The sequence below is a fragment of the Pipistrellus kuhlii genome, unplaced genomic scaffold, assembly GCF_014108245.1.
Source record: "Pipistrellus kuhlii isolate mPipKuh1 unplaced genomic scaffold, mPipKuh1.p scaffold_m20_p_23, whole genome shotgun sequence".
NCBI classification, from domain to species: domain Eukaryota; kingdom Metazoa; phylum Chordata; class Mammalia; order Chiroptera; family Vespertilionidae; genus Pipistrellus; species Pipistrellus kuhlii.
The window spans coordinates 5616266-5640813 of NW_023425522.1; the positions used below are offsets into that span (position 1 = coordinate 5616266).

General features: G+C 45.2%; 1 protein-coding gene across 1 annotated transcript in view; it reads right to left on the reverse strand.

Moving 5' to 3' along the window:
* Window positions 1-24548, reverse strand: part of DNAH9 (dynein axonemal heavy chain 9) — a 294112-nt gene that overhangs the window by 248874 nt on the left and 20690 nt on the right. Inside the window, exons 7-14 of the mRNA XM_036451929.2 lie at window positions 19619-19786; window positions 17895-18011; window positions 15759-15909; window positions 13083-13197; window positions 11190-11258; window positions 9596-9722; window positions 6382-6637; window positions 5095-5336 (exon numbers count right to left, since the gene is read on the reverse strand). Coding sequence (XP_036307822.1) covers window positions 5095-5336; window positions 6382-6637; window positions 9596-9722; window positions 11190-11258; window positions 13083-13197; window positions 15759-15909; window positions 17895-18011; window positions 19619-19786 — 1245 coding nt within the window. The remainder of the gene's footprint in view (window positions 1-5094; window positions 5337-6381; window positions 6638-9595; window positions 9723-11189; window positions 11259-13082; window positions 13198-15758; window positions 15910-17894; window positions 18012-19618; window positions 19787-24548) is intronic.

Consider the following 24548-nt stretch of genomic DNA (forward strand, 5'->3'; position numbering starts at 1 on the left):
CCACACCACTTCGCAAACATTCACATGTAGTACATTTTTCTAAATTTAAGAAAAAAGTCTCATGATCCTGTCTTTGACTAATAAAATCCTAACATTTCTAAGGTGATTCACCTACATGTTTATTTCCTAAGCACATTGAAGATTTTCCTAATGACAAAGGTCATCATCACACAAATCATAGCATGGTGACAATACAGTATTGCTCTCACGTGTTATTATGATGGGTATGTTTGCTTCTATATTTTAAAACTTTCCGTTTTTATGACTGATTTGTATAGTTGTTCTACCTCCTTCCTGATACCACGCTATCAATATAGCTCTCTGTACTTTTAACCTCTCTACCTCAAACCTATTAGGATCTAAGCAGCAAACATGTTGGAATTATCTGTGAACTAAAAAGAAATAGCTCAAGCTTCTGATCCCAGCCAAGACAGAGGAATGAGGTCAGACCTGCCCTTCTGCTACAAACAGCTTTCTCACTGGACATACAAAAAAAAAACAATTGTTTTGGACAACTGGATAATGGACAGCACAGGGTTGTAATCCTTGAGAAAATGGAAGTGCTCAAGGTGAGCTTTAAAACAGCTGGCTTTCCACCTAGAGGCACTTTCCAAACCGTGACATGGGAAAATGATCTCAATTACGGCATCCTTCCTGCTGGGCAGAAAACACAGAGACTGGGGCTTAGGGCTGCTGACATTGCTGAGGCCTCTTGAGTCTTTGCCTATGAAGCTGTACATATTTAGGCAAGCCTCTGCAAGGCCCAGCAGAGAACAGCTACTGGGATTCTACGCTAAATGGAGATCCTGTAGGTCAGACAGTGCTGGAAGATGTTCATATTCTATCAGAAAGAATGAAAAGACCTTGCATGTAACCAAGAACTCACTGGAGACCTCAGAACTGTGATGCTTTATGATCTGAGCAGCTCAGCTCTAGAGAAAGGCTTCTTTAGAGCCTCCCTAACAAAGCTTAAAACTGAGCTTCAACAGGATCAAGCTGACTCACCAAGTTAACTGCCTGCCAAAAGAAAAGCTCAAACCCTGGAAGGAAAATAACACCCAGATTCTAAAGTGGCACCCAACATGACTAGAACATAATAACAAATTGTTAGACATGCAAACAAGCAGGGAAGTGTGACATTTAACCAACAGTGAAATTCACTAAGAGAAAAGTCAGAGAACAGCTTTCATACCAATCCTTATTTTATGTGAGAGAAAAATAAACATCTGTTGCATCAAAGAAAAAGACAGAAAATAAAAATAAAATAGAGTTTTGAATTAGCAGGCAATGTCATAATTTGATTATAAACTTCTCAAATTTGGTTAAAAAAAAAAAAACCAAAAAAACACCCCACACTTGAGAAAGCTCACACCCTCTAAGCAAATTGAATATAAAGAAAGCCTATCTAACTCTGACTGGTTTGGCTCAGTGGATAGGGCGTCGGCCTGTGGACTGAAGGATCCCAGGTTCAATTCCCTTCAAGGACATGTACCATGGTTGCAGGCACATTCCCAGTAGGGCAAGTGCAGGAGGCAGGTGATCGATGTTTCTAACTTTCTATCCCTTTCCCTTCCTCTCTGTAAAAAATAAAAAATATATATTAAAAAAAAACTTAAAAAAAAGAAAGCCTATCTAGGCACAGGTGGGTACCATTGGCATAAATTTGTAATTTATGTAAGGTGGCTCTGGACAGAAGACAGGTGGTGGCTGACCTTGGTCTACATCTCCCAGGAGGCCCCAGAGCCAGCACACCCAGTAGACAGCTTCAAACTATGTTGAAGCACTGCAATCCAATGACTTCCATAAGCAACACACTCAAGGGCAGATTAGTGGGCACCAGATCCCTGCTGACGTAAGTCTTGCTCTGTGCAGTATATCCTTACACGACTAATCCTCTAAGGTAGTTGGAGGTTGGTGGTCAGTGGTCACAGACAGTCCTTGTACCTGATCAGCTAGGAGGTAATTCCCTCCCATTGACATGAAAACAACAATCAAGTCTCAACTATAATAGGAGGGAATAAAACCCACATGGGGGCGCACCTTGAGTGCCTAGCTGCGATGATTAGGGAGTCTGTGCCACTAGACTCCATAGGACACCTACTACATTAGGCCATGCTACCATGCCTGGCAGATATAGCAGCTCTACCTAATACATAGACATAAGCACAATGAGGCATCCAAAATGTGTAGACAAAGAAAAATGAGCCAAATGAAACATCCCTAATAAATCAGCAGAACAAAACTACAGAAAAAGAACTGAACAAAATGGAAATAAGTAATCTACTTAATACAGAATTCAAAACACTGGTTACAAGGATGCTCAAGGAACTTAGTGAGGACCTCTACAGGATAAAAAAGAACCAGTTAGAAGTGAAGGCTACACTAACTGAAATAAAGAAAAATTTACAGGGAATCAACAGTAGAATAGATGAAGCTGAGAATCAAATTAGTGACTTGGAATATAAGCAAGCAAAAAACACCCAATCAGAAAAGAAAAAAGAAAAAAATTAAAATGAGGATAGTGTAAGGAGCCTCTGGGTCAACTTCAAGGGTACCAGTATTTGCATCATGGAGGTGCTGGAAACAGAAGAGAGAGCAAGAAATTGAAAACTTATTTAAAAAATTAATGACAGAAAACTTACCTAACTTGGTGAAGGAAACAGACATACAAGTCCAGGCAGCAGAGAGTTCCAAACAAGATGAACCCAAAGAAGCTCACACCAAGGCACAACATACTAAAAATGGCAAGGGTTAAAGACAAAGAGAGAATCTTATAAGCAGTTACCTACAAGGGAGCAACCAGGAGACTGTCACCTGCTTTCTCAGCACAAACTTTGCAGGTCAAAAGGGAGTGGTAGTAAATATTCAAAGTGATGAAGAATCACTGATCAGCTCTCTCCGGCATGCCCCATCCTGGGGATCAAGCTGGCAACCTAATATTCAAAGTGATGAAAAGCGAAGACCTACAAGCAAGATTACTCTAACCAGCAAAGCTATCATTTAGAATTGATGATCAGATAAAGAGGTTCTAGACAATAAAAAGTTAAAGAAATTAATTACCACCAAGCCATTATTATATAAAATATAACATCATGAAGTTATAATAATTATAAATGTATTTGTAACTACTAACAGAACTTCAAATACTTAATGAAAATCTGACAGAACTAAAAGGTTAAATAGACAAATACAAAATTGCAGGTGGAGAGACCGGTTTGGCTCAATGGATAGAGCGTCGGCTTGGGGACTGAAAGGTCCCGGGTTCGATTCCGGTCAGGGGCATGTACCTTGGTTGCGGGCACATCCCCAGTAGGGGGTGTGCAAGAGGTGGCTGATCGATGACTCTCTCTCATCGATGTTTCTAACTCTCTATCTCTCTCCCTTCCCCTCTGTACAAAATCAATAAAATATATTAAAAAAAAAAAAAAAAAAAAAAAAAAAAAAAAAAAAACCCAAAAAACAAAATTGCAGGTGGAGATTTAACATTCTATCTTTAGTAATTGGTAGTACAAATAGACAAAAAAAATCAAAAAGCATATAAAAGATATGAACAATAATACCAACCAGTTTGAACTAATTGAAATTTATGAAATGCTATTTGCAAAAATGGGAGAATAAACATATAGTCAAGTGCACAAAGGACATTTAATAAGATAAACAATATTCTAGGTTATGGAACAAGTCTCAGTGAATTCCAACTGACTGAAATCTTCTAGAGTATTCTCTTTGGGCCACAATGGAATTACCGTATTTTTCGGACCATAAGACGCACTTTCCCCCCCCCAGAAGTGGGGGGAAAAAGTCCCTGCGTCTTATGGTCCAAATATAGCCTACACATATACTTTAAAAAAAAAGTTTTTTTACTTGCCCGGCTCTGTGTGGTCTCTGTGTGCTTGCCCGGCTCTAAAATGGTTCTAAATGCTGCTGTTTACTTTACAGGGTTGATTACATGTGTTTATGACTGTGATGTTGGGTTTTAATGCACATAAAATATTTTAGGACACTATTTGTTTCAGAATCTTTTTTTCTTCATTTCCCTTCTCTAAAAACTGGTGCGTCTTATGGTCCGGTGCGTCTTATGGTCCAAAAAATATGGTAGATTAGGTATCAATTTCATTAAGATATCCAGAGCAGGCCCAAACATGTGGAAATGAAACAACACACTTCTAAATGACCAACAGATTAAAGAAATCACAAGAGAAAAAACTTAAAACTGAATGACAATGAAAATGAGGCAGATCAAATTTGTGGAATGCAAGTAAAGCGCTGCTTGAGGGAAATTTATGTCATTAAGTACTGGTATTAGAAAGAAAGAAAGCTTCAAAATAATACCCTGAGTTTTTATCCTGAGAGGCTAGAAAAGAAGATGAGCTAATTTACTCCAAATTAACCAGGAAGCAATCATAAAGAACAGAAATGAATGTACTAGAAAACAAAGTCAAGAAAATTAACAAAGTCAACAGCGCATTTCATCATACTTCAAACCGTGGGTAACCCCCCAACCAGCAGCTGTAAGCCATCACTGACCATGTGCATGAGGTCAGCCTGTCGGACTGCCCCATGCCACTGAAGTAGGTGGCAGCTGGTGGCCCCTGACAGCTCATTCCACGCTTCAGACTCTGAAGATGGGCCATGAGGCTGCCCTATCCATCCCAACGCAGGCAGAGCCTTCCTGTTTTAAGTGCACCTGCATTTCTCCTTCTTTCATCAAATGCAGGGAGGGTTACCATCTCCTCAGACTCTACCGAGCTGGGTTCCAAGGATGATGCTGGAGATCCACACTAGGATAGTGCACTAGGTAATGGAGGATTCTGTCCTTGACTTCTCCTTCTCTCCTTGGGGTTTGGATGTGGCACTTAAAGTCATGAGATGACTAAGTGATGCCACCACTAACTTTGACAACGGATGCTGCAATGTGACTTTTCACTCCCGCTACTTATTAGCTTTAGTTCCTTTGCTGTCGATATAAATGTCTGTCCCTGACTGCGGAAGGCACACACCTATTGTTCTAATTTCCAAATCCGTTCCTACACCAAACACACCTCGTGATGCTTTCCCTGTACTCATGGCTGTGTCTGAGGGGCTGGTGTTTACCTGAACAAGAGTGTGAATCTTCAGGCCAGATTCTCTGATGTAAGTGTAATATTTTTCCATCCGATCGTGCTGATCCTCCACGGAAAGCAGGCACTCCCTTTTCCCATCTTTTCTCTTAAATATTGGAGACACCCATGTTTTCATGATGCTCTGAATCTCTTCCACATTGTCTTTGGTTTTCTGAATCCTTTTTTCAAGGTCACGGATGCTATTGGTGATTTGAATGACATATTCCCAAATGCCTGTTCCCCAAAAGAAACAGAATTAACTGAAGTAGCTGACAGTGGCATAGCTAAAGGTCTAGCTGCTGTGAAAGACAGGGATCCAATATGCATGGGTTTTTAAAAGACTTTTCTGCACAGGTGACTTCTTTGCAAGCATCCTTTTTCTCCCTACTTGTATTAAAGAGCCAACTCTTACCAAAACCCTGATTGCAGAGGAAAATAAATAAAAGCTGGTGCATCTGCTGGGGCACACCTTGGTGACTTTGCATAGGCTAATGAATCTTATTTTTGAAGTGCTTCCCCTGTATTAAATGTTGAAAATGTCATTCCCTCTTGTGTATGGAATAAAGCTCTGACTTGTGTAATATGGCCTTCCAAGACTTACAGGAGTTGACTTGACCTTCCTTTAAAACTTTTACTCTTTTGAGGACCTTAATACAAATCAATCTTCCCTCTCTGTGGTTTGCCACACTTCATTTTTAACTCTCTGATGGCTTCTTATCATAGCTGATCTTGTATAATTTATGTTGTACATATGTCTGTTATCCTCACTAAATGTGAGCTCTTTTTGGGTAGGGCTATTCCCACATACCTCATATCTTACATTCTCTCCACAGGCCTTCCCGCCCCCCAGAGTACCCCACATACGTTAATCCATCGATGAAAGTTTATTGAATTGAACTAGAGGGTATAAGAGAAGTCAGTGCATAATTCCCTTGTAAGATACTTACAGCCCAATTAAGAAAACTAAGTAACAATGATAACACAGGAAGAACCTTCATTCATGAAGTGCCCCATGTGTGCTGGAGACTGTGGGAAATCTCATTCCATCTCTGAGCCTGCCCCCGTGTGTGGCAGCGCATTTTGCTAACTATACTAGTCACATCCAAAGAGAAGAAAGAAGAATGCAACCCTCCTCACCTTCGCTACCTTGGACATGTGTCTGAGAAGACAAACTTGTGTTCAAACACAACCCACATGACCAGGTAATTGTTAGAGTGTCCACAACTTTTATTGGGGTCTGGGCTTTCGCCTTTGCCCCAGACTCTGGGAGGTGCCTTACCTTCGCTCTTCCAGTTCAGAGCCTCCTCCGCAGCTCGCAGGTGGAGATCGATATCCTGCAGCTCTCCCGCCACTAATGGAAACTCCACCTCCAGCAGTGTTTTCATAACCTTGTTGTACCAGTTTGCCATCAGCTCCAGGTTCGCCACAAGCTGCTGATAGAACTCCCTGGAGGAGAACATGGCCGCTGCGGTCTTCGGGATGTGCTTCAGCTGCCGGGGTTGAAGGTAGCTCATCTCCTTCAGCACAGACACCAGCTGGGGGAGAGAATCCACACTGATGGCTGCAGTTCAGTGGCAGTGAAGAGCAGCAATATGGGGCAGAGACGGGAAAACCCAGGAGACCAGAGGACTTCCGGTCCCTCTCAGCCTCTGCTCCTGCCCATCCCCTAAATGTGGGTTCAGAGAAGGGAAGTGAGTACTGGGCAAAAGGAAGAGGACTCAGAAAGCAGTAGGTTATCTGAATCTGTGAATCACCGAGAGTGAGAGGAAAACCTGAGAGAGGAGACATCAGTGATAGCAGGAGAGACTCTGCGGCCATGATGCGTTGGAACAGGTGGCTGATTTTAATGACAGGCCCATGCTGACTGAGCCAGTGCCCATGGCTGTGCTGGTATGGGGGAGGACAATCATCCGTGTGCGAGAAGCCTCGGATTTAGACTCCTGGTATTCTCTCCAAATCAGGTCAGACACATGGTCATAGACACTGACAGGGCGCCCGCTGTTCCCCCATAAAATACTTCTGTAGTCACTACTAAGCTCAGTGCCCTATAGGTCAGAGGCTGGTGACTTCCATCTGCTGACCTCCTCGTATATGAAGACACAAAGACAAGCCAGCCCATCAAGGGCTATTTCAAGAGACTATATGTAACCACATTATATATATTGAAGTAGAGAAGGGCATTTCAAACACACAACCACAAAAGATAAAATTTGTATGCATGAAATATCATATACATAATAAAATGTCATACTTAACCTGGTAAAAATATTTGCAGTAAATTTTTGACAAACATTTCTAAAATAGTCTAACAAATTCATAGATAAAGAAGGCACTTCCACTCAAAAGTGGGCAAAGGACATGGACAAGCAATCTACAGAAGGAATGCAGACAGCCAATGAACACGTGAACAAAGTTAAAGCAACATGTAGATAACTGTATTTTTTCTAGTTCATCAAGCTGAAAGTGATAGAAGAAATGGATATTTTGCTGGCAAGAGAATGACTGAAAAACAAATTGACAATATACATGAAAAGTCTCATAATATAAGCACTTTTGAGTCCAGCAATTTTACTTGTAGGCATTTTATTCCAAAGAAATAATCCAGGATAGATACAATAATAACTGCAGATACTTATTTTAGCATTATTCAGACCATATTTTATCCTACTGTCAATGATGGTAAGATTCACTATTATTATATTTACAACTAAGAAGGCAAGAAAAAATGTAGTTTATAAAACTACAAATGCATGCCATTTTCAAAGATATAAAGTAAAAAAAAATATGCATCACTGCAAAATACATATTGACACAACTATAATAGAAAATAATTGAAATGTCCAAGAATTGGGCATTTAAATATTTTAATACATTTTCTACATACATACATAAATACAATTTCCCCCATACAATTCTTAGCCTGGCCCCAATGGGGCCAACCTCTGATCCTGTCCCTCTGGACTGATATGAACATGACTGTTCATGCCTAACAGCTCAGCTGCTGCTATGCAGCTAGAAAGTGGGGATCAGGATATGTTAGCTGTTCTCTGACTTGTGTTTGTAGTTGTTCCCCTTGACTCGCACTATAATTTAGGGATTTACCTTCTCCTTTTCTTCTCTTACTTCTTTCTTGCACTTCCTTTCCCTTTTATTGCCTACAACACCAAAAAACACTTACTATGTGTTGCACACTGGGGCAGATAAGAGCCCTTGTTCTCAGAGTCTAGAGGAGGAATGATCCAGCCTCAATATTGTTTTATATTAAGGACATAATTACCACAACCTCTAGACTCCGGCCCATGGTAATCCAGGAAGCCATCTCTTTGGGCATTTAATATCCAACATTGCTGACATATGATGCTGATAAAATTATTCAAATGTGGAAAAAAAAAAGGGGTCCTCCAGCTTCTTTTGTTGACTTCTAGCTCAGTCAGCATTGATATTCTATTTAACCTTCAGCTTTCTCAAAAGTCAGCAATATGCTCAGTTTCGCCTCTCTCTACATTGCACACCTGGAGAGCGTGCCATCCAGACCCAAGTGGTGACTGATATTGCTCAATGTGGCCATATTTTTTGTTTTTACTTTTTTAGCTGAACTGACCTGGGCTAACGTTTGGTTGCGTCTCCTCCAGCATTACGCTTTCCAGGACTGCCCCAGTCCACACAGGTCTCCAGCCTCTGACCGTCAGCGGCAGGGCTTCTCAACCTTGGGACTATTATCCTGTACAAAGTCTCTCAGCAGCATCTCTGATATCTACCCACTCGTTGCTGTTGGTGCCCAGTCCATGTTTGACAACCAAAAATGTCCCCGAGGGATAATTACCTCGGTGGAGAGTCACTAATCCGGAGTCCTATTTCCAGAGCGACCCCTTTGAGACTGGTCACACACTGCCCTGTAAGGACAGATTCTTTTGCATGTTGGTGTTCCAGCTTGTGGGTTCCTTGAGAGCAGGAACCAGGACTCACACCTGTTTGGCCTCCCAGTGTTCAGTCAACAGCCTTCACATGCGGCAGGCATGCAGGGCAGGCCCAGCCAGCTGTCTGGCACTAAATGGTCAGTAATGCTATTATTCTATCTGTCCAGAGATGGGTAGCAATCTCTGTGTAAGTGCCTTTTGGAATTTCAGATAGTGCATATCTCTAATATAATTACACTTGTTGATTGGTTAATCTTAAGTGTAATTGTCATTCTAACTTTATATGTAAAGTCAAGTATATAATAATGCTATCATATGAAAAGTTTAAAAAAATATTTTGTGATACTTCCTGCTGGGCAAAATCAAAGCAAATATATTGGCTAACCCTGGAGAAAACTGTGGGCCCTGGACAACTTAAGAAAACACCACAGGGTTTACCCCCCAAAGAAATCCAGGATGCAGATCCTTTGGAGCAGCTTTTTCATGTTCATGTGAAAAACCTTTTTGCTTTTGAAATCAGCAACATTAAGCAAAGTGCTTCAGAAACCCATTAAGAACTTCCTGTGGCCAGCTTACCTGTGGGTTAAAGTTGACGGTGATCTGCTTAGTCTCTGGGTCTCGTGTCAGAAGTGGCTGGGAGAGGTTGTCCTGTGACTGCTTCGACACTGTCTGGCACCAGTCCTCATACAGTCTGACCTCGTACCTGCAAGGGTGGAGAACAGCGGGCACCTGAAAGCCCCCTCCCAACATCCCATGCCTGGCAATGAGTAACTGGAGGTACAGATAAGAACATATAGTAACATACATAAAACATATATAGTGTATACAGTCTGTCTATCTCTCTATCTTATGAACTAAAGATACTAGTAAAATAACTGAATATATCCCCCCTCCAATTCTCACCCAAGGACATGTTTTTACTGATTTTTGGAGAGAGAGGGAGAAAAAGAGAAACATGATTAGTTCCCTCCCACATGTGCACTGACTGGGAATCAAACCTAAAACCTCTGGGCATACAGGACCATGCTCCAGTGGTCTAAGCCACGGGGCCAGGGCTGCATACATTCTTAAGTCTAAGTCACTGACTCAGCAGGCATGGAAGCTCCTGCAAGTACCCTTTACTTCTAAAGATGCCATAGATCAAATCAGAGGAGAGCAGAAGAGAGGCTCCAGGGAAGAGAGGCTTTCTGGGTGGAAAGGGAAGTTGTGATCAGTCTCAGTAAACGTTGGAAGAAGGTAGTGGGTAGGATTTGCTCTCACAGGAACCTTCATGTCACTTGCAGACATCTGTCATTTAGTCATCACACACTGGCGGAGCACCTCCCATGTGCTGGGTGAGGCTACATGGAGAATGCAGCGAGGCAATCCTGGGGAGAGGTACAGGGCTTGGGCCAGGGGTGGGGAGGGCAGTAAGGAGATGCTGGAAGGCTTCAGGGATCGGGGGCTGAAGTGATGCTTGACTGAATCTCAGAGGACAAGGAAAGTTTACATAGCAGAAGAGGGATGAGTGCTCAGGGCAAAAACAACAGCAAGGCCAAAGGGTGGAGGTGAGAAACAGCCTACTGTGCGCTGGGAGCACTTGAGACTAAGAGGGCAAAGGTTGAGGCTAGAGAGGAAAGCAAAGGCCAGGGAGGGTTTTCCTGCTGTGGTCATGAGGTGATGGGAGGCGCCGAGAGGCTCTTCATAGGGGATATGTGTGACCATATCGGATTTGGTCACGGTGTGGGCAGTGTGGGCACTGGGCCTGCACCCCCCAAAACACACTGCAGCTTTAAAGCAGGAACCACTGTAGAACCCATGTAAATTTCATTCTTATGCTTTCTCTATAAAAAGATACAGGGAACATTTTTTAAACTTTCTGCTTAGTAGGCAGCCACTGCGATTTTCTATGACACTGCTGGGGGGGGGGGGGGGGGGGCGTGCGGGGTGGCCCACTTCCGGCTCTGAGAGGTCTTGCTTCAACTACAGTGCCCCAGAAAAGTGTCTGTCTCCGGGCTGGAACTGCCTTCTCCAGGGCCCGGTGTGTGTAACCCAGGAGCACTGATCTCACAGATAATGTGGGGATAACCTAAAACACAAAGCAGCACGAGGGGCCGGCTTGGACTGGAGCCGCACAGAGTCCCGTGGGGCCTGCATGCTGCAGGGCAAGGCAATCCCGGGCGCTGCTTACTTTTCCAGCAAGGACAGCACATCTTCATATTTCTGTATCATTCGCTTTCCTTCGGCAGATTCCATGCAACTACCCATGAAAAGAGAAAAAAAGTGGCATCGAATTAGAAGTCAAAATAATGATCTGATTAACAAACGGCAGCCTATAGAGAAGAGATTGAGCAGCTTCCCGGGCTGGTTTCCAAATGCCCCAAAGGCGCCTGCATCCTTCTTCCTGAACATTCCCCATCGGCCACCAGAGGGCGCCTGCACTTCCTGCAAAGCAGGCAGCCCCACAGGTGATGGTGGCACAACCTTTCCCATGAGGCTGCACCAACCCTTCCCTTCCCCATCCCCATCCCGCCAGGCATGCACAGGTAAATCAAGTCCTCAGACGCCTGAATAAAAGGGTAATCGAGACATGAAAAAAAAATTCTAGGTGCCATAGTTTTCATATACAAGAAAAATCTATATATGGCATCACACATAACAAAAACTATATAACCATGTTTACATATTTATATAATAATGTTTACACACACATAGACATTGTTTTATGTGTATATTTTTTCCTTCTCTGAAGTCATTCTAGAACATGTTCTGAGAAGCCCTACCATTCAATGACACATTTATATGAGGTTCCCACCCACATCTCATGCCCCTAAATGTGCACACACAGTGCACACACGTGCCCCGCACATGCCATATACACACTCACCCACATGCACAGACATGCTCAGGGGCTCCCACAGGAAGGAAGACCACAGAGGAGCGTGAGCAGAGTCCGGCGCCCACTCCGCCACCCGCGCCTGCTCCTGTCTGACACTTTGCAACAGAAAATGAGAGCCAGGCACTGGGAAAATTGGTGAAATATCTACAATTTTCAGGAACCTTCACACTGTGTGGAAGGATCTGTTTTTGTTTGTTCTGCTAGCAATATAAGGCAGCTTATTGCAAAGGTTCTTTTAATACCATTTGCTCTTTAAGCCAACAGGGGTGTCTGACCCATCCCCTGGCTGTCAGTGTGAGCCCCACGCAGCAGAGAGAGCCCTGGCCTTCAGGCGCTCAGTCCGTCCCTGTGAGCACGCAGGTGCCTCCAGGAGGAAAAGGGGAAAAGGCCTCAGACCAGGCTGCTCTCACCCTGAATCCCTTTCCCCCTCCCCCTCCTGAGCAGGCCTCATAACCCCATCTCACCTTCATGTCTGGGAAAGGAAGAGGCTAGAAGAGAGACAGCAATGCAGGGTAAGTAGAAGGAAGACAGGTATGGATGGATTGACTTCCTAAAAGAGGCCACAGGCTGAGTGTGCAGGAACTGAGCAGGACTACTGAACACAGGATACTGTGGAACCACTGTCACTCGTTCATGGGGTTTCCAGCCATCAGAGTCAGCAACTCAAGGGCCTGGGCACAATGAGGAGAGAGGTGCCCCCCCCCACACACACACACACACACAAACTGGGGCCTGGGCACACGGAGGAGGGTGTCCCCATGCTGGGCCTGCTGCAGGCCCCTGGAAGGTTTGAGGAGCCACAGGAGCAGCTACTGTAAGACTCCCTGCAGATCCAACTTCATTTCATGGTGAGGAATCTAAAGCATTTTTAATAGCCAGTAAATATATATTACAGGGAACAGTGCAGTTTTGAATTTGTTTTTAAAATGAGTGGGAATTTCCAGGGGATAGTAGGGGACAATGGGTGCCATTCAAATCCCCTCTCAGGACCAGGCACTCCCACGGCCTCTCACGCCCCTCAACCTCCCTCTGGCCAGGAGCTCTGGCTGCTGAACATGGAAAGAAACATAGATAATTTTCATGCCTTGGGTAAGTGAGATGCATTTATGCAACTTTCAAAATCCAGGGCAGGAGCAGAGGCCCAAAGCAACCCCCCTCACCCCAATTTAGAAGGAGGGTACTCACGGATGTGTGATGAGCTCGAAGTTGGCGAAGGGACCCTGGATGCGCTGCCGCAGCTCCTGGGCCCAGCGAAGACCCCCGGCCACCGAGGGCATGTTCTTGTGCACCGGGGAGAACCCTGGAGACACAAACAGCACAGCCAGACTGAGTGAGGCCCGACTCCCAGCCCCTCCGCCCAGGAACACCCTGCCAGCTGGTCTGCATGCTGAAATCAGCCTGTGCTCATGGGAGATGGGAGCTCCTGAAGACCACCGTGACGTTGGGGAGAGCATGGAACAGGGTCCGAAGACAGGGGTCATGCCCAGCTCTGCCACTCACTGGCTTTCTAAGATCACATCAGTGACTTTCAACGTGGCTACACGTCTGCATCATGTGGGGGTTATTTAAAAAGACTGATGCCTGGTTCTGCATTCAATTGGTTTGGGCGGGGCCCCATGTTTGTATTTCGTGAAAGTTCTCCAGAGGATTCCAACTGTCCAGTCAGGGCTGAGGAACTCTGCCTTCATAGACAATTGTATCTCTCTGGGCCTCAGTTTTTCCCTCTGTAAAATGGCTTATGTGCGAATTCAATAAGGTTGTGACTGAGCCAGGCCATGCGGATGATGAAGTGCTTGACCAGGGTTAGCAGAGCCTGACACCCTACTTTATTTACTCCATAGAGTGTGTCTGTTTGCTTATCTGAGTTGTTGAGATTTCAGTCATGAGATTTTTGGTTTTTGATTTTAAATTAGTGTCCAGCTTTCTTAGTAAAATGGGAGGATCTGGCAAATATCAGCCTCCACGTCTACCCAGCACTGGGGTTGAGCGGTGATGTCTTCCTTTAATCGTCATATGCTCCACCACTTCCCCGTCTCATGCAAGCACAGACCTATGGTCCACAGCCTTCCAGATACCACCGACTGGCCATCACCCTGGCACAGTCCTCTCCTCGCTCCGTGTGGGTGGAAACTGCAAACAGGATAAAATAAAACCCCTGTGATGAGATGTTACATGGCAACAAGGAGAAGATCCTGGGTGGGCTGACTCACTCAGGCGAGCCACACACAGAGACCAGTGCGTTTTCTCTGGCTGGTGGCAGAGGGGGAGGAGGGAGCTGAAGGGTGAGGAGGAGTCAGTGTGCTTGATGATGGGGGCAGCCTCTAGCCTCCCCACAGGGCAGGGGACGGGCGTGCCCCCAGTGACAGCCGACAAGGCAATAGAGACCCCAGGCAGAGGGTCACAAGGTTCTAGAGCCTACCAACAGAAATGAGCTCAGACACGATTTCCCCACCACCCAAGAGCCTCCAGGTGAGAAGTTAGCCCAGCCAACACCTCGATTTCAGCCTTGTACACTCAGTTGGAAACCGAGACAATCAGGCCGGGCTACTGGCCTACAGACCCCTGAGCTAAAAGATGGGCGCTGGCAGGCTTCTGAGGATGCGCTAATTTGTTATGCAGCAAGAGAAAACGAGTGTGGCCTCCTAAGGTATTTGAGTTTTGAAATTCTACATGTGATCGGATGTCATGAGGATGGCCCGCATGAAGGTGAGGCTAGCAGGTCTTCGGGGGATAACTTACGAAGTGGACACAATTCTCAGTGACCTCAGTATGAAACCTGTTTATAGACATGCTGGTCTTGCCACTCCATTGCTTAAAACCCGTGAAAAATCTCCTATTGCCTGAACACTGCATTCCAGATTCCTCAGGGTGGCCCTCAGAGAGCTTCACAGCCTGGCCCCGGGCTCTGGCGCTGGCCTCGTCTCCCTATGCACCCGCTGTTTGCCCACAGGAAGGCTGCCTGATACCTAGCAATACTCTCCTCTCGTTTCTCTGGAGACCTTTGCTGTTTCTCCTTGCTTCCCATCTCTCACCTTTCATGGCTCAGAGCACTCTTCTCCACAAACTCCCCCCAAATATCCAAGCCAAGATGTATCTTGTTTTGTTACAGCTCTTTGTAACTCAGGACTACTTATATTCTGCTGGGTAACTGTTGCTACCTGCTGTGCCCCTTAAAGAACCAGGCCACATGGACTACGAAGTGCTTGGCCAGAGTTTGCAACGAATGGACATTCTTACTTTGCTTACTTTTGGTATTAATTAGTTTACCCCTTACCCTGGCTTCCCTCTGCATCTCGTGCCCAAAAATGTGTCCGGCATATAGCAAAGACTTGAGACATGTTTGTGAAGTTGAGTTGAACTTGTGTTGGACTTTCAAACAGAATAAGACATGGCATCTAAGAGTTACAATAAAGACGGAGACATCACACTGAGGTTGGTGCCGCCGGTGTCGGGCCCCTGCTGGCTCCTTCCTCCAGGAGCATGGTTGCTATGGCATTGGAAGGATCCGGAAAGGAAAATAAAAGTCTACCGTGGAATTGAGACACGTTGAAGATTAATCACTGTGGCAACATTGATCAGGGGTCAACTCATCTGTTCGGCTAACGTCTCAGCTGCCAGAGCCTGTCAAGACTTCACTGCTCTGGGCCACCCTGCCCACCTCAGCCCCAGCTACAGGGAAACGCACAGCTCAGTGAACTCTTCAATCCAATGAATGCTCTGGATTATCTACAAGTTGTCCTTGCTATTATTGGAGAATGACATAGATCCATAGCAGACATTTAACAAATACAAGAGGACTGAGTTTCACCCCTCCCAGCAGGAGAGCTCCCCCCCGTCCAAATCCCCTGGCAGCCAGCCTACCAAGTTCTGCTTCCTCCTGGACACGCTGACTGTAGATGGCTCTCACCGTATCCAGTTCTTTGTTGAACATCTGGATGAGGACCAGGTACTTATCGGATGCATCGCGTGCTACCAGTGGTCTTTCGAGGAGGTTGCCTGCGATGTCTAGCAGCTGCAGGAGAGGTGGAGAAAGAAGAGGAGCAAGTCACAGAGTCAATATTTCCAAGGTTACCTAAATCTTGTCTCCTGGCCTTTCTTTCATATGCCTGTCAGTGTAAAAAGGTCAAACAATTGTTGTTATGCTACTGGATCAATAGTTATTAGTAGGTGGATAGTCAGAGTCTGCCTTCTAAAGGAGAAGGATTCCTCTCTGCTAAATTATCTATTGGACCCTGGTGGGATGTAAGAATCTGAATAAAGAGTAAAATAAAGAGAAAACTTAAAAGTTTTTAGAAAGGTCAAGCTGATCTATATTAAAAAGACCATTTAAAAGAAAGATCTAGCCCTGGCCAGTGTGCTCAATGGTTAGAGCATCAACCTCCTGGCACACCAAAGGGTTGCAGGTTTGATTCCCAGATCTGCTGGGGAGTATGCAGGAGGCAACCAACTGATGTGTGTCTCTCTCACATCTCCCTTTCTCTCTCTCTTTGTCTCGCTTTCTCTCTCTCTCTTTCTCCCTTTCACTCTCTCCAAAAAAATAAATGGAAAAAATGGGTGAGAATTAACAACAACAAAAATAATAATTTTTTAAAAAGACCTAAAACAGAGGAGGGTGAAGATAGAGAAGGAAAAAAAGAAGCTAAGTAGGCTAGGTATTGAGGAGAATTTGAAAATCTAAAATCTGAGAGCAGCAAAAAAAAAAAGAAAAAAAGAAAAAAAAGAAAGAAAAGAAAGAAAGAAAGAAAAAGAAAAAGAAAAAAAAAGTTTCAGAGAGAACTAATTTCTGGAATCAGTTCAAATGTTTGAAGAGAGAAATCCTAATCATTTTTTTCTATGTGAGTTATGGAATGCCAGGTATTTATTAGAGGTTGTATATTTTATAACCTCAAAAATAAGATTTATATAATAGATATTTATATTGCCCTAACTGGTTTGTCTCATTGGATAGAACTGATAGTTCTCAGGCTCGATTCCGGTCAAGGGCATGCATCTTGGTTGCGGGCACATCCCCGGGGGGGAGGGGGAGGGGGCTGGTAATGTGTGCAGGAGGCAGCTGATCGCTGTTTCTCTCTCATTGATGTTTCTAACTCTCTATCCCTCTCCCTTCCTCTCTGTAAAAAATCAATAAAATATGTTTTAAAAATTAATATATATATCTTTTTTTAAATTTTATATATATGTAGATTCAATGACTAATGAAGCCTGGTAATTTGAGTTACCCGATATTCTAGAATAGCACGAATTCTAGTCTATGCTTGGACATTTTCAGTGACTGGAAACTTAATTACTTCTTAAGGAAGTCCATTCCATCTTTAAATAGTTTTGACAGAAATCTCTTTCCTTTATTGAGCCAAAATCTGCTTCCTTGTCATTCCACTGATGAATTCTGGTTCTAATCCTCAAGGCTTTACAGATATGGCCTCTTCACAGTTTACAGATCTGTCATGTCTTTATGTCTCACGACTCAGAATTCTCAGTTGCACTGCCATTTAGCTACTCGTCATCCTAAACTTTCTCCGTATTCCAGTACCAGCTCATCTTGGCAATACAGGCCAAGGGCACACGTCTTCTCATTCTTGTCACTTGTACTTAAATGCCATAACCAATTACAGTAAGTGGCTTGCCTCAGCTCAAAGCACCCTGACAGCAGTGGTTAAACAGCCATGGTATGGCGGAACCCTGGATTCAGGATGGTGACCCCAGCTGAGCTCTTCACTTTCAATGGGTCCCCTACTGATCAGACTCCAGGGGAGCATTCCAGGAGAAACTCTTTTGAAAAGTATTTTCACATTATCATGTTTTTAGAAAAGCATTAGTGACCAACCTGAGCAGCCCATTTTGCCCATTCCCTTGCCTAGCATACTCATGATACCTCTCTATTATACTGAGAACTATTCATATCTGCAGGATCAAATAGCTGAAGAGTATCCCTCCCTTCCCCTAATGAGGGTGGGGGAGGATGGAGCAGAGGGTGGCTCCCTCCCTACTTGCACGAACCTTAAAGGCGTGCTCCAAATCAGGTGCATCATCAAAGGCTTGGATAAAGATAGTCCCCAGTCTTCGGTCAAGATCTTCAACCTTCTGGTTAAACTTAGAGACATCATTTTCAAATTCCTGAAAAGACATCACAAAAACATAGAAAATCATGATGTTGCAAAAGCCAGTCCCACTATGCTCTTTACTTGAATCAAGTGCATCTTAATCTTTGCACTTGAATCATTAGACCAAGGATTTATTTTCATTTTCCAAAAGTCACCTTGGCATGCCTTAGTTTTCATCCATGTAGACAGTTACCCCATGTCTGCTGCATTTTCTTCCTTAGGCAAACTGGGAGAGTGAGTCAAATTGTGAGGTTCACACCCTTTCTCTCTATCTTTGTGCCCCCTCTTCCTTCTGCCCCTTCTCTGTTACCATCAGTGCCAGCTGCTGCCACCCTAAAAGCCACCTCAACAACAACAATCCCAGCAATCATACCTTCTACCTTCCTTCCTCCCCCAAATCTAAATCTTGTTTTGTTTTGTTTTTGTTGTTTGTGTTTTTTTCTTCTTCAGTGTAACCAACCTAATCTAGCCATTGGGAGGGAGGTAAGCTAATTAAACGAATGCACACTATTTCTTCCAAGTACCTTTTAATTCATTAAGACAACAACTAGCCATTATTTCTAAGGTTGCCAAATTTAGCAAATAAAAATATAGGCTATGCATTTAAATTTAAACTTTGGATAAACAATGAATTTGTTTTCAGTATATGTCCCAATTATATTTTATCTGGCAATCCAAAGAATATAGCAATTTTCAGGAAAAATTTTTGTTAAATTAATCTCTAATGGGTGGAATTATTATTTGTTATTGCTTTGCAATAGTAATTCATATTCTTATAAAAAGACAAAGTAAGTAGAAAAACAGTATAGTTCTACTTCCCAAACCAATTACAGTAACATAATGGTATGTTTCCCTGTGCATAGAATTCTGCTTTATCATTTGTTTTGTCTTAGAAAATGCATGGTTGTCTTCAGAAGATCCTATAAGGACAATTCATAAAAGAGTTAAAATAATAATAGTAATGATTGCTTTACACACCATTTCCCCCATTCTTCCTTAGAAAGCAATCTCTCTCCGAGTTTGCTAAGGCCTCACTAGGCAACTGACGGCTCTAAGAGCAGGCTTCTGCTCTATTTATACCTCCTTTTCACTCATTCATTCTAAGATTCCTCTCCAGCAACCAGCCACTCCCTTCTCAGAGAACCCCATTCCCTATTTCTGTCTGGCCCCCTTTCTTTTTTTTGTCCCTGTGGGCTTGTGCTCACAGACTTTAGCTATCCTGGCCCAGGGGTAGGGCGTGGGCTCTGTGGTCCAATCATGACAATGCATGTCTGGCCTTTCCCTCATCCCTGAGTACTCCCTTGCAAACCAGAGTCTGATCAGAAAAAGGAAGCTCTGCCCTGACTCCCAACCCCACCCAAGACACTAACAGAATTCTGCCCAGGTGTTCCTGGTCTGCTCACTGCTCAAAGCCATCCCATATTCAGTGTCTCTGAAACCCTGGACACCATCAGTCTGGAGCAGTCAGCAGCTGGAAAAGGTCCTCTCTGATCCTTCTCCTGAATGATGAGAAGGTTTTGTTCATACAACCCTTGGGTCTATAAAGCCAAAGGAAAGAGAGAAAATGCAAGTAATATACCAGGCCCCACAGGCTGAGGCAGCTGATCTTCCAAGCCCTACCGTGCCTTGGGGGTCCAGGCAGTTATGGCAGGACTCTGAGAAGACCCTGCACATTTCCTGAAATTCGTGGTCCATTTGCTGGACCTGCTGACTCAAGGCGTTGCCTCTGATGCCACTGAACTCCAGCTTCTGCAGGCTGTGGAAGTCCAAGGTTGTCTTCAGAAGGTCCTACAGGGATGATTCACAAGAGGTAAAATAATGATAATGATGACGACAACAGTGGGTAATGCTCACAGTAGGATGGGAACAGCAAGATTATACAGGGGTAATGGGTTGGCTTAGGAAAATGGGAAGCCTGGTTCGTGTTGTAACCATATGATTAGATTGTGTTGATATAAATAGCTTGGTTAAACTTGATGACAAAGCAGAGAGAAAGTACAGATAAATAAAACTCACACACACAAAAACAGATCAATTTTATGCTTTAGCTTTCCTGTGTTTTCTAATAAATAATAAAATATAATAATAATATTTACATGATTGTTGGTTTTACCAGCAATTAAAAAAATTAATTTCAAATGGGCCATGTCATCTGGTTCTGGAATGAAGCTATCTTAGGGGATACTGACTGGAGAGCAAGGCCCCCAAATAGTCCCGAGGATAAGCTCAGGGGATGACACCAACGGGCTCAGCAAAGACTGCCAAGGAAATCAATGGTGATGCCCTGGTCCAGCATATACAACACGATGCACCATGTAACACTGGGTGACAGGGACAACTACTTGACACCTCTGTGTGGGATTTCTTCAACGGCAACAGGACAACACTAGTGGGAGGTAAATCAGCCAATGAGGTTTAGGACTGAGCCAATACACATGCAGAAAGGGCATTCGCTGTCTCTGCTGTTCACATGGCAGCGTCCCAGCTGTGCTCAAACTGAGTGACAGGTGGACAACACAATCCAGAGCCTCGGGGAGGAACCCCCTGCGACCTTGAAAACCTCTTCTAGGACAGGAGCCTCCTGAACACAACTAACATGACAGACTGTGGTACTGGTCTCATGAACACTGGCCTGAAATCACAATCCCTCCAAACCAAGATGTTTCCATCACAACCTCCCGCCTGAGTGCATACCTGTCCGACAGGAAAGGGGGAGATAACAGGTACCTTTGTGGGATTTTGGCAAACATTTGGTGTCGATCCCTGGGAGGGGGCCTTCTACCCTGAGGAAGCTTGAGAGACAAGAAGAGGGAGCACTACGTCATGATGTTGAAACCCCAGCAGGTCCTGGATGCACTCTAGGAAATTCCCAAGGCCAATGGCCACTGCTCCGGGTTGACCCATCAGACTGAAAAGGAGCTCCTTTATTTTTATTTATTTATTTATTTTAAAATATATTTTTATGGATTTTCTACAGAGAGGAAGGGAGAGATAGAGAGCTAGAAATGTCGATGAGACAGAAACATCGACCAGCTGCCTCTTGCACACCCCCTACCGGGGATGTGCCCTTGACCAGAATCGAACCTGGGACCTTTCAGTCCACAGACCGATGCTCTACCACTGAGCCAAACCGGTTTCAGCAGGAGCTCCTTTCTATTGCCGGGGCACCAAGTCCAGCAGCAGTCACAGGCATTGGGAAGTGGTGAGCAGTCTGACTTTCTCCACACTGTCAGCATCTAGCAACTGAAGTCGTAGCTCAGGTTGCTGGGTGAGGGACGTGTAATGACAGGTGCTCCTCTCCAGGAAGCACACAGGCACGGGCCAGGCTGCCGGCTGGGCCGACAGGTTCTATTCTGGGGAAACCTGTGCCACCTTGGTGGAGGGTGGGAGAGGACTCCCGTGGCTCGGGCCCAAGGGGGAGAGCCGCACTGGGGATAATGGCAGGCCTCACAGACACAGCCCATCCTTGAAGGAAAGGTCACTCCACCTGTCTTAAAAGAAATGTCTCCGGCATTCATTAAGCAAGAGCACAAAGCAGACAGACATTCACAAATGAAAGTCTCAAAAGGTCACTGGGGGAAAGGCTGCTTTCTCCACCCGACCGCAGCGGCCGACCTTATACGGCGCGTGGTCTCCTGGTGACCGAATGCTCGGGAGGGCTGAGAGGGAAGCCTGCCCAATTAGGCCTGCACGGAGGCAGAGAGGGACTGGGGGCAGGGGGAGCAGGGAGCACGTGTATTAGGGCAGCTTACCGCCCATCTCCCCGCTAATCACCTGGCATAAAGCCCCGGCAGGAAATCACTGTGCCACCAGTAAATCACAGCTCTGCAAACACTGCAGAACGAACGACATGAGGGCTCTCTCCAGCTGTCACTCACTGCGCTGTGTGCAGGGGAGAGGCTGCAGGCAGAAGCTCGGGGCTCTGCAGTACCTAGTCTTACAGCACACACATGGACTCGGTTTGGGGTGTGTATGAGGGGGTGTGAATATGGTGTGTTTGGGGGCTATGTGTGTGCTGTGTGTATTGTGTATGTTGCATGTGTATGTGCAGTGTATGCAAGTTGTGTGATGTTAGTGCATGTTATATGTGCGGAATGTGACTTTGCAGCGTCTGTATTGTGTGGTGCCTATGCTATGTGTCTACTGTATGTGTACATGTGCTTTGTGTGCAGTATGTATAGGTGCAGTGTATGTGTGTGCAGTGTGTATGTGGCATGTGCAGTGTGTGTACTGTACATGTGTACAGGGTGCATGCATGTGTCATTTGGTGTGTGTTGTGTGAGCTGGGGCAGCCAGTGAGAAGACAGCATGAGGGAAGGAATTAAGAGGCAGCTGAAAGACTCTTTTCTCCTTTGATTTCGGACTGTTTGTTCAAATTAGAAAGATTTTGTGTATTTTTGGGATTTCCTTAGTAAATTGTAAAGTCAGATAACACCCCTTTCCTGGTATGTGGATTACAGTTTTACCAAAATGACTTTAGAAAAATGGCCTGACAATCATGTGGTAAAAACAGAGTGTGCAAAGACAGAGGAGAGTGGATAAGGCAGAATAAAGCCACAGAACCACTTTGGACCCTTAAAATGGGGGGAGGAGGGAAGCAGAGTTCTAGAACCTCCTGGGACAGTAATCGGCAAACTCATTAGTCAACAGAACCAAATATCAACAGGACAATGACTGAAATTTAAGAGCCAAATGTTTTAAACTTAAACTTCTTCTAATGCCACTTCTTCAAAACAGACTTGCCCAGGCCATGGTATTTTGTGGAAGAGCCACATTCAAGGGGCCAAAGAGCCCGAGTGTGGCTTGTGAGCAACAGTTTGCCAACCACGGCCTTGGGAGATGCCCAAGCTGGATAAAAGGGAACACTTGGAACCATATGCCCCTGAGTCAAATCCCAGCAGAAGCCCCCTGAGCGTGTGACCATGGGCAGTGCTTCCCGGTGCTCCTGTGGCACAGGAGGGGTGCTGAGGCCTTGCTCCTGAGAAGGTGAGGGTGCAGGCTCTGGCATGAGATAGGCTCTCACAACGTTTCAACTCTTCCTTTCCCTGCTCAGGGGTTAGCTCTCTAAGAGGTCTGATAGGTCGTGGTGGTAAGAAGGATGGTGGTATCCCGAGAATGCAATTACTCCACATGCTGCAGGCTGCTGACAACTGCTCAGAGATACACACACACACACACACACACACACACACACACACGCACACCAGCTCAGTCCACCTTCATTTTAACAGGCACCCAGAGGGGAAGAGTCGATCTGCACAATGTAACTTTCAAAAAAAAGGCAACACAAATCTGAGGGGGGAATGTGAGAGAATGATGGAGATTAAAACCAGCCCTTCACAGTGTAACTCTGAGTGCGAGCATGCAGATATCATTTTATTAACTTAGCTTAATGTATTAATTGCAGCTCCCCCGTCTCAGTGGCCACATACTGTATCAGAACAGCAAGATGAATACGGCTCAGTTTATGCTAATTCTTGCTGGAGAGCAGCAGATTAATCCCGTTTCAAACAGGCATCGATCACAGAGGTACTCAGAATGTTAACTAAAGGGCTACATGAAATCTGCTTGGCGATGATCGATAGTCTGTGTCCCGCTGCACTGAGCTGAGTAGAAGAAGTGGGGGAGCTGGAGGCCAAGGGGTGAGGCTGAGCAAACGACTCCAAGATGAAAGAGAAAGAGGGGAGGAAACAGTACGACAGGGGGAGGAGCAGCCACGGGAAAGGATGGAAATTCAAGGTGAACAAGGAGCTGAAGGAAACAAAAAAAGAGAGGGCTTGGAAAACAGAGAAGGGAGACAAGTAGATAGGGAAGGGAGAGAAAAAAGGAGAAAGGAAAGCAGTAAAGAAAAGGAATAGTAGACTTCACCTTGAGAGCAAAGAAGTAAAGCAGAGCAAAGGATGGAAGAGCTGGAAGGGAGGGGGCAGGAAGACTGAGCATGGAGGCATTCGGGCCATCCTCCAATTACATGGGCACCTGCCGCTCACCCACCTGCAACTGTGCCCTCGATTCAGGAAGGACAAGCAGCTGAGAGGTGGCCGTGTGAGGGCAGAGGCTCCGGAGCCTGTGGCCTAGCCTGTGCATTTACTAGATAAGCCCGCAGACTCAGGCCCTAAAGTCAGAACAGTCATCTGTGTGCAGAGGCATGGCACTGGCGTGTGTGTCTGCCTGAGGCCCAGCCCACGTCATTCCAGCTGTGCTCAGCATCACCCCAGGCTGCTGCAGAACTGCAGGGCTGCCAGGTGGGGAGGCAGGGACTCCACCTGGTCCGCCAGGCCTGGGGCAGGTTGAGGTTGAGGCCTGTCACCTCAGCTAAACAACAGCAAAGGGACAGACATGGAAGGTGAGAGGAACACTGGGGGGGGGGGGCGGGGGGGGGAAGAAGAGCTGCGCATCAATAGCTGGGATGATAATGTTGCGGAAAAAAGAGGCATTTAGGATAAAGCCAGGTATCAGTGACTTACACTCTCCATGGTCCTGATGGAGGATGTAAGGTGGGCATTTCATACTAGTGAGATCTAGCTTCTGGCTTTCTTGCTTATTCATTTTC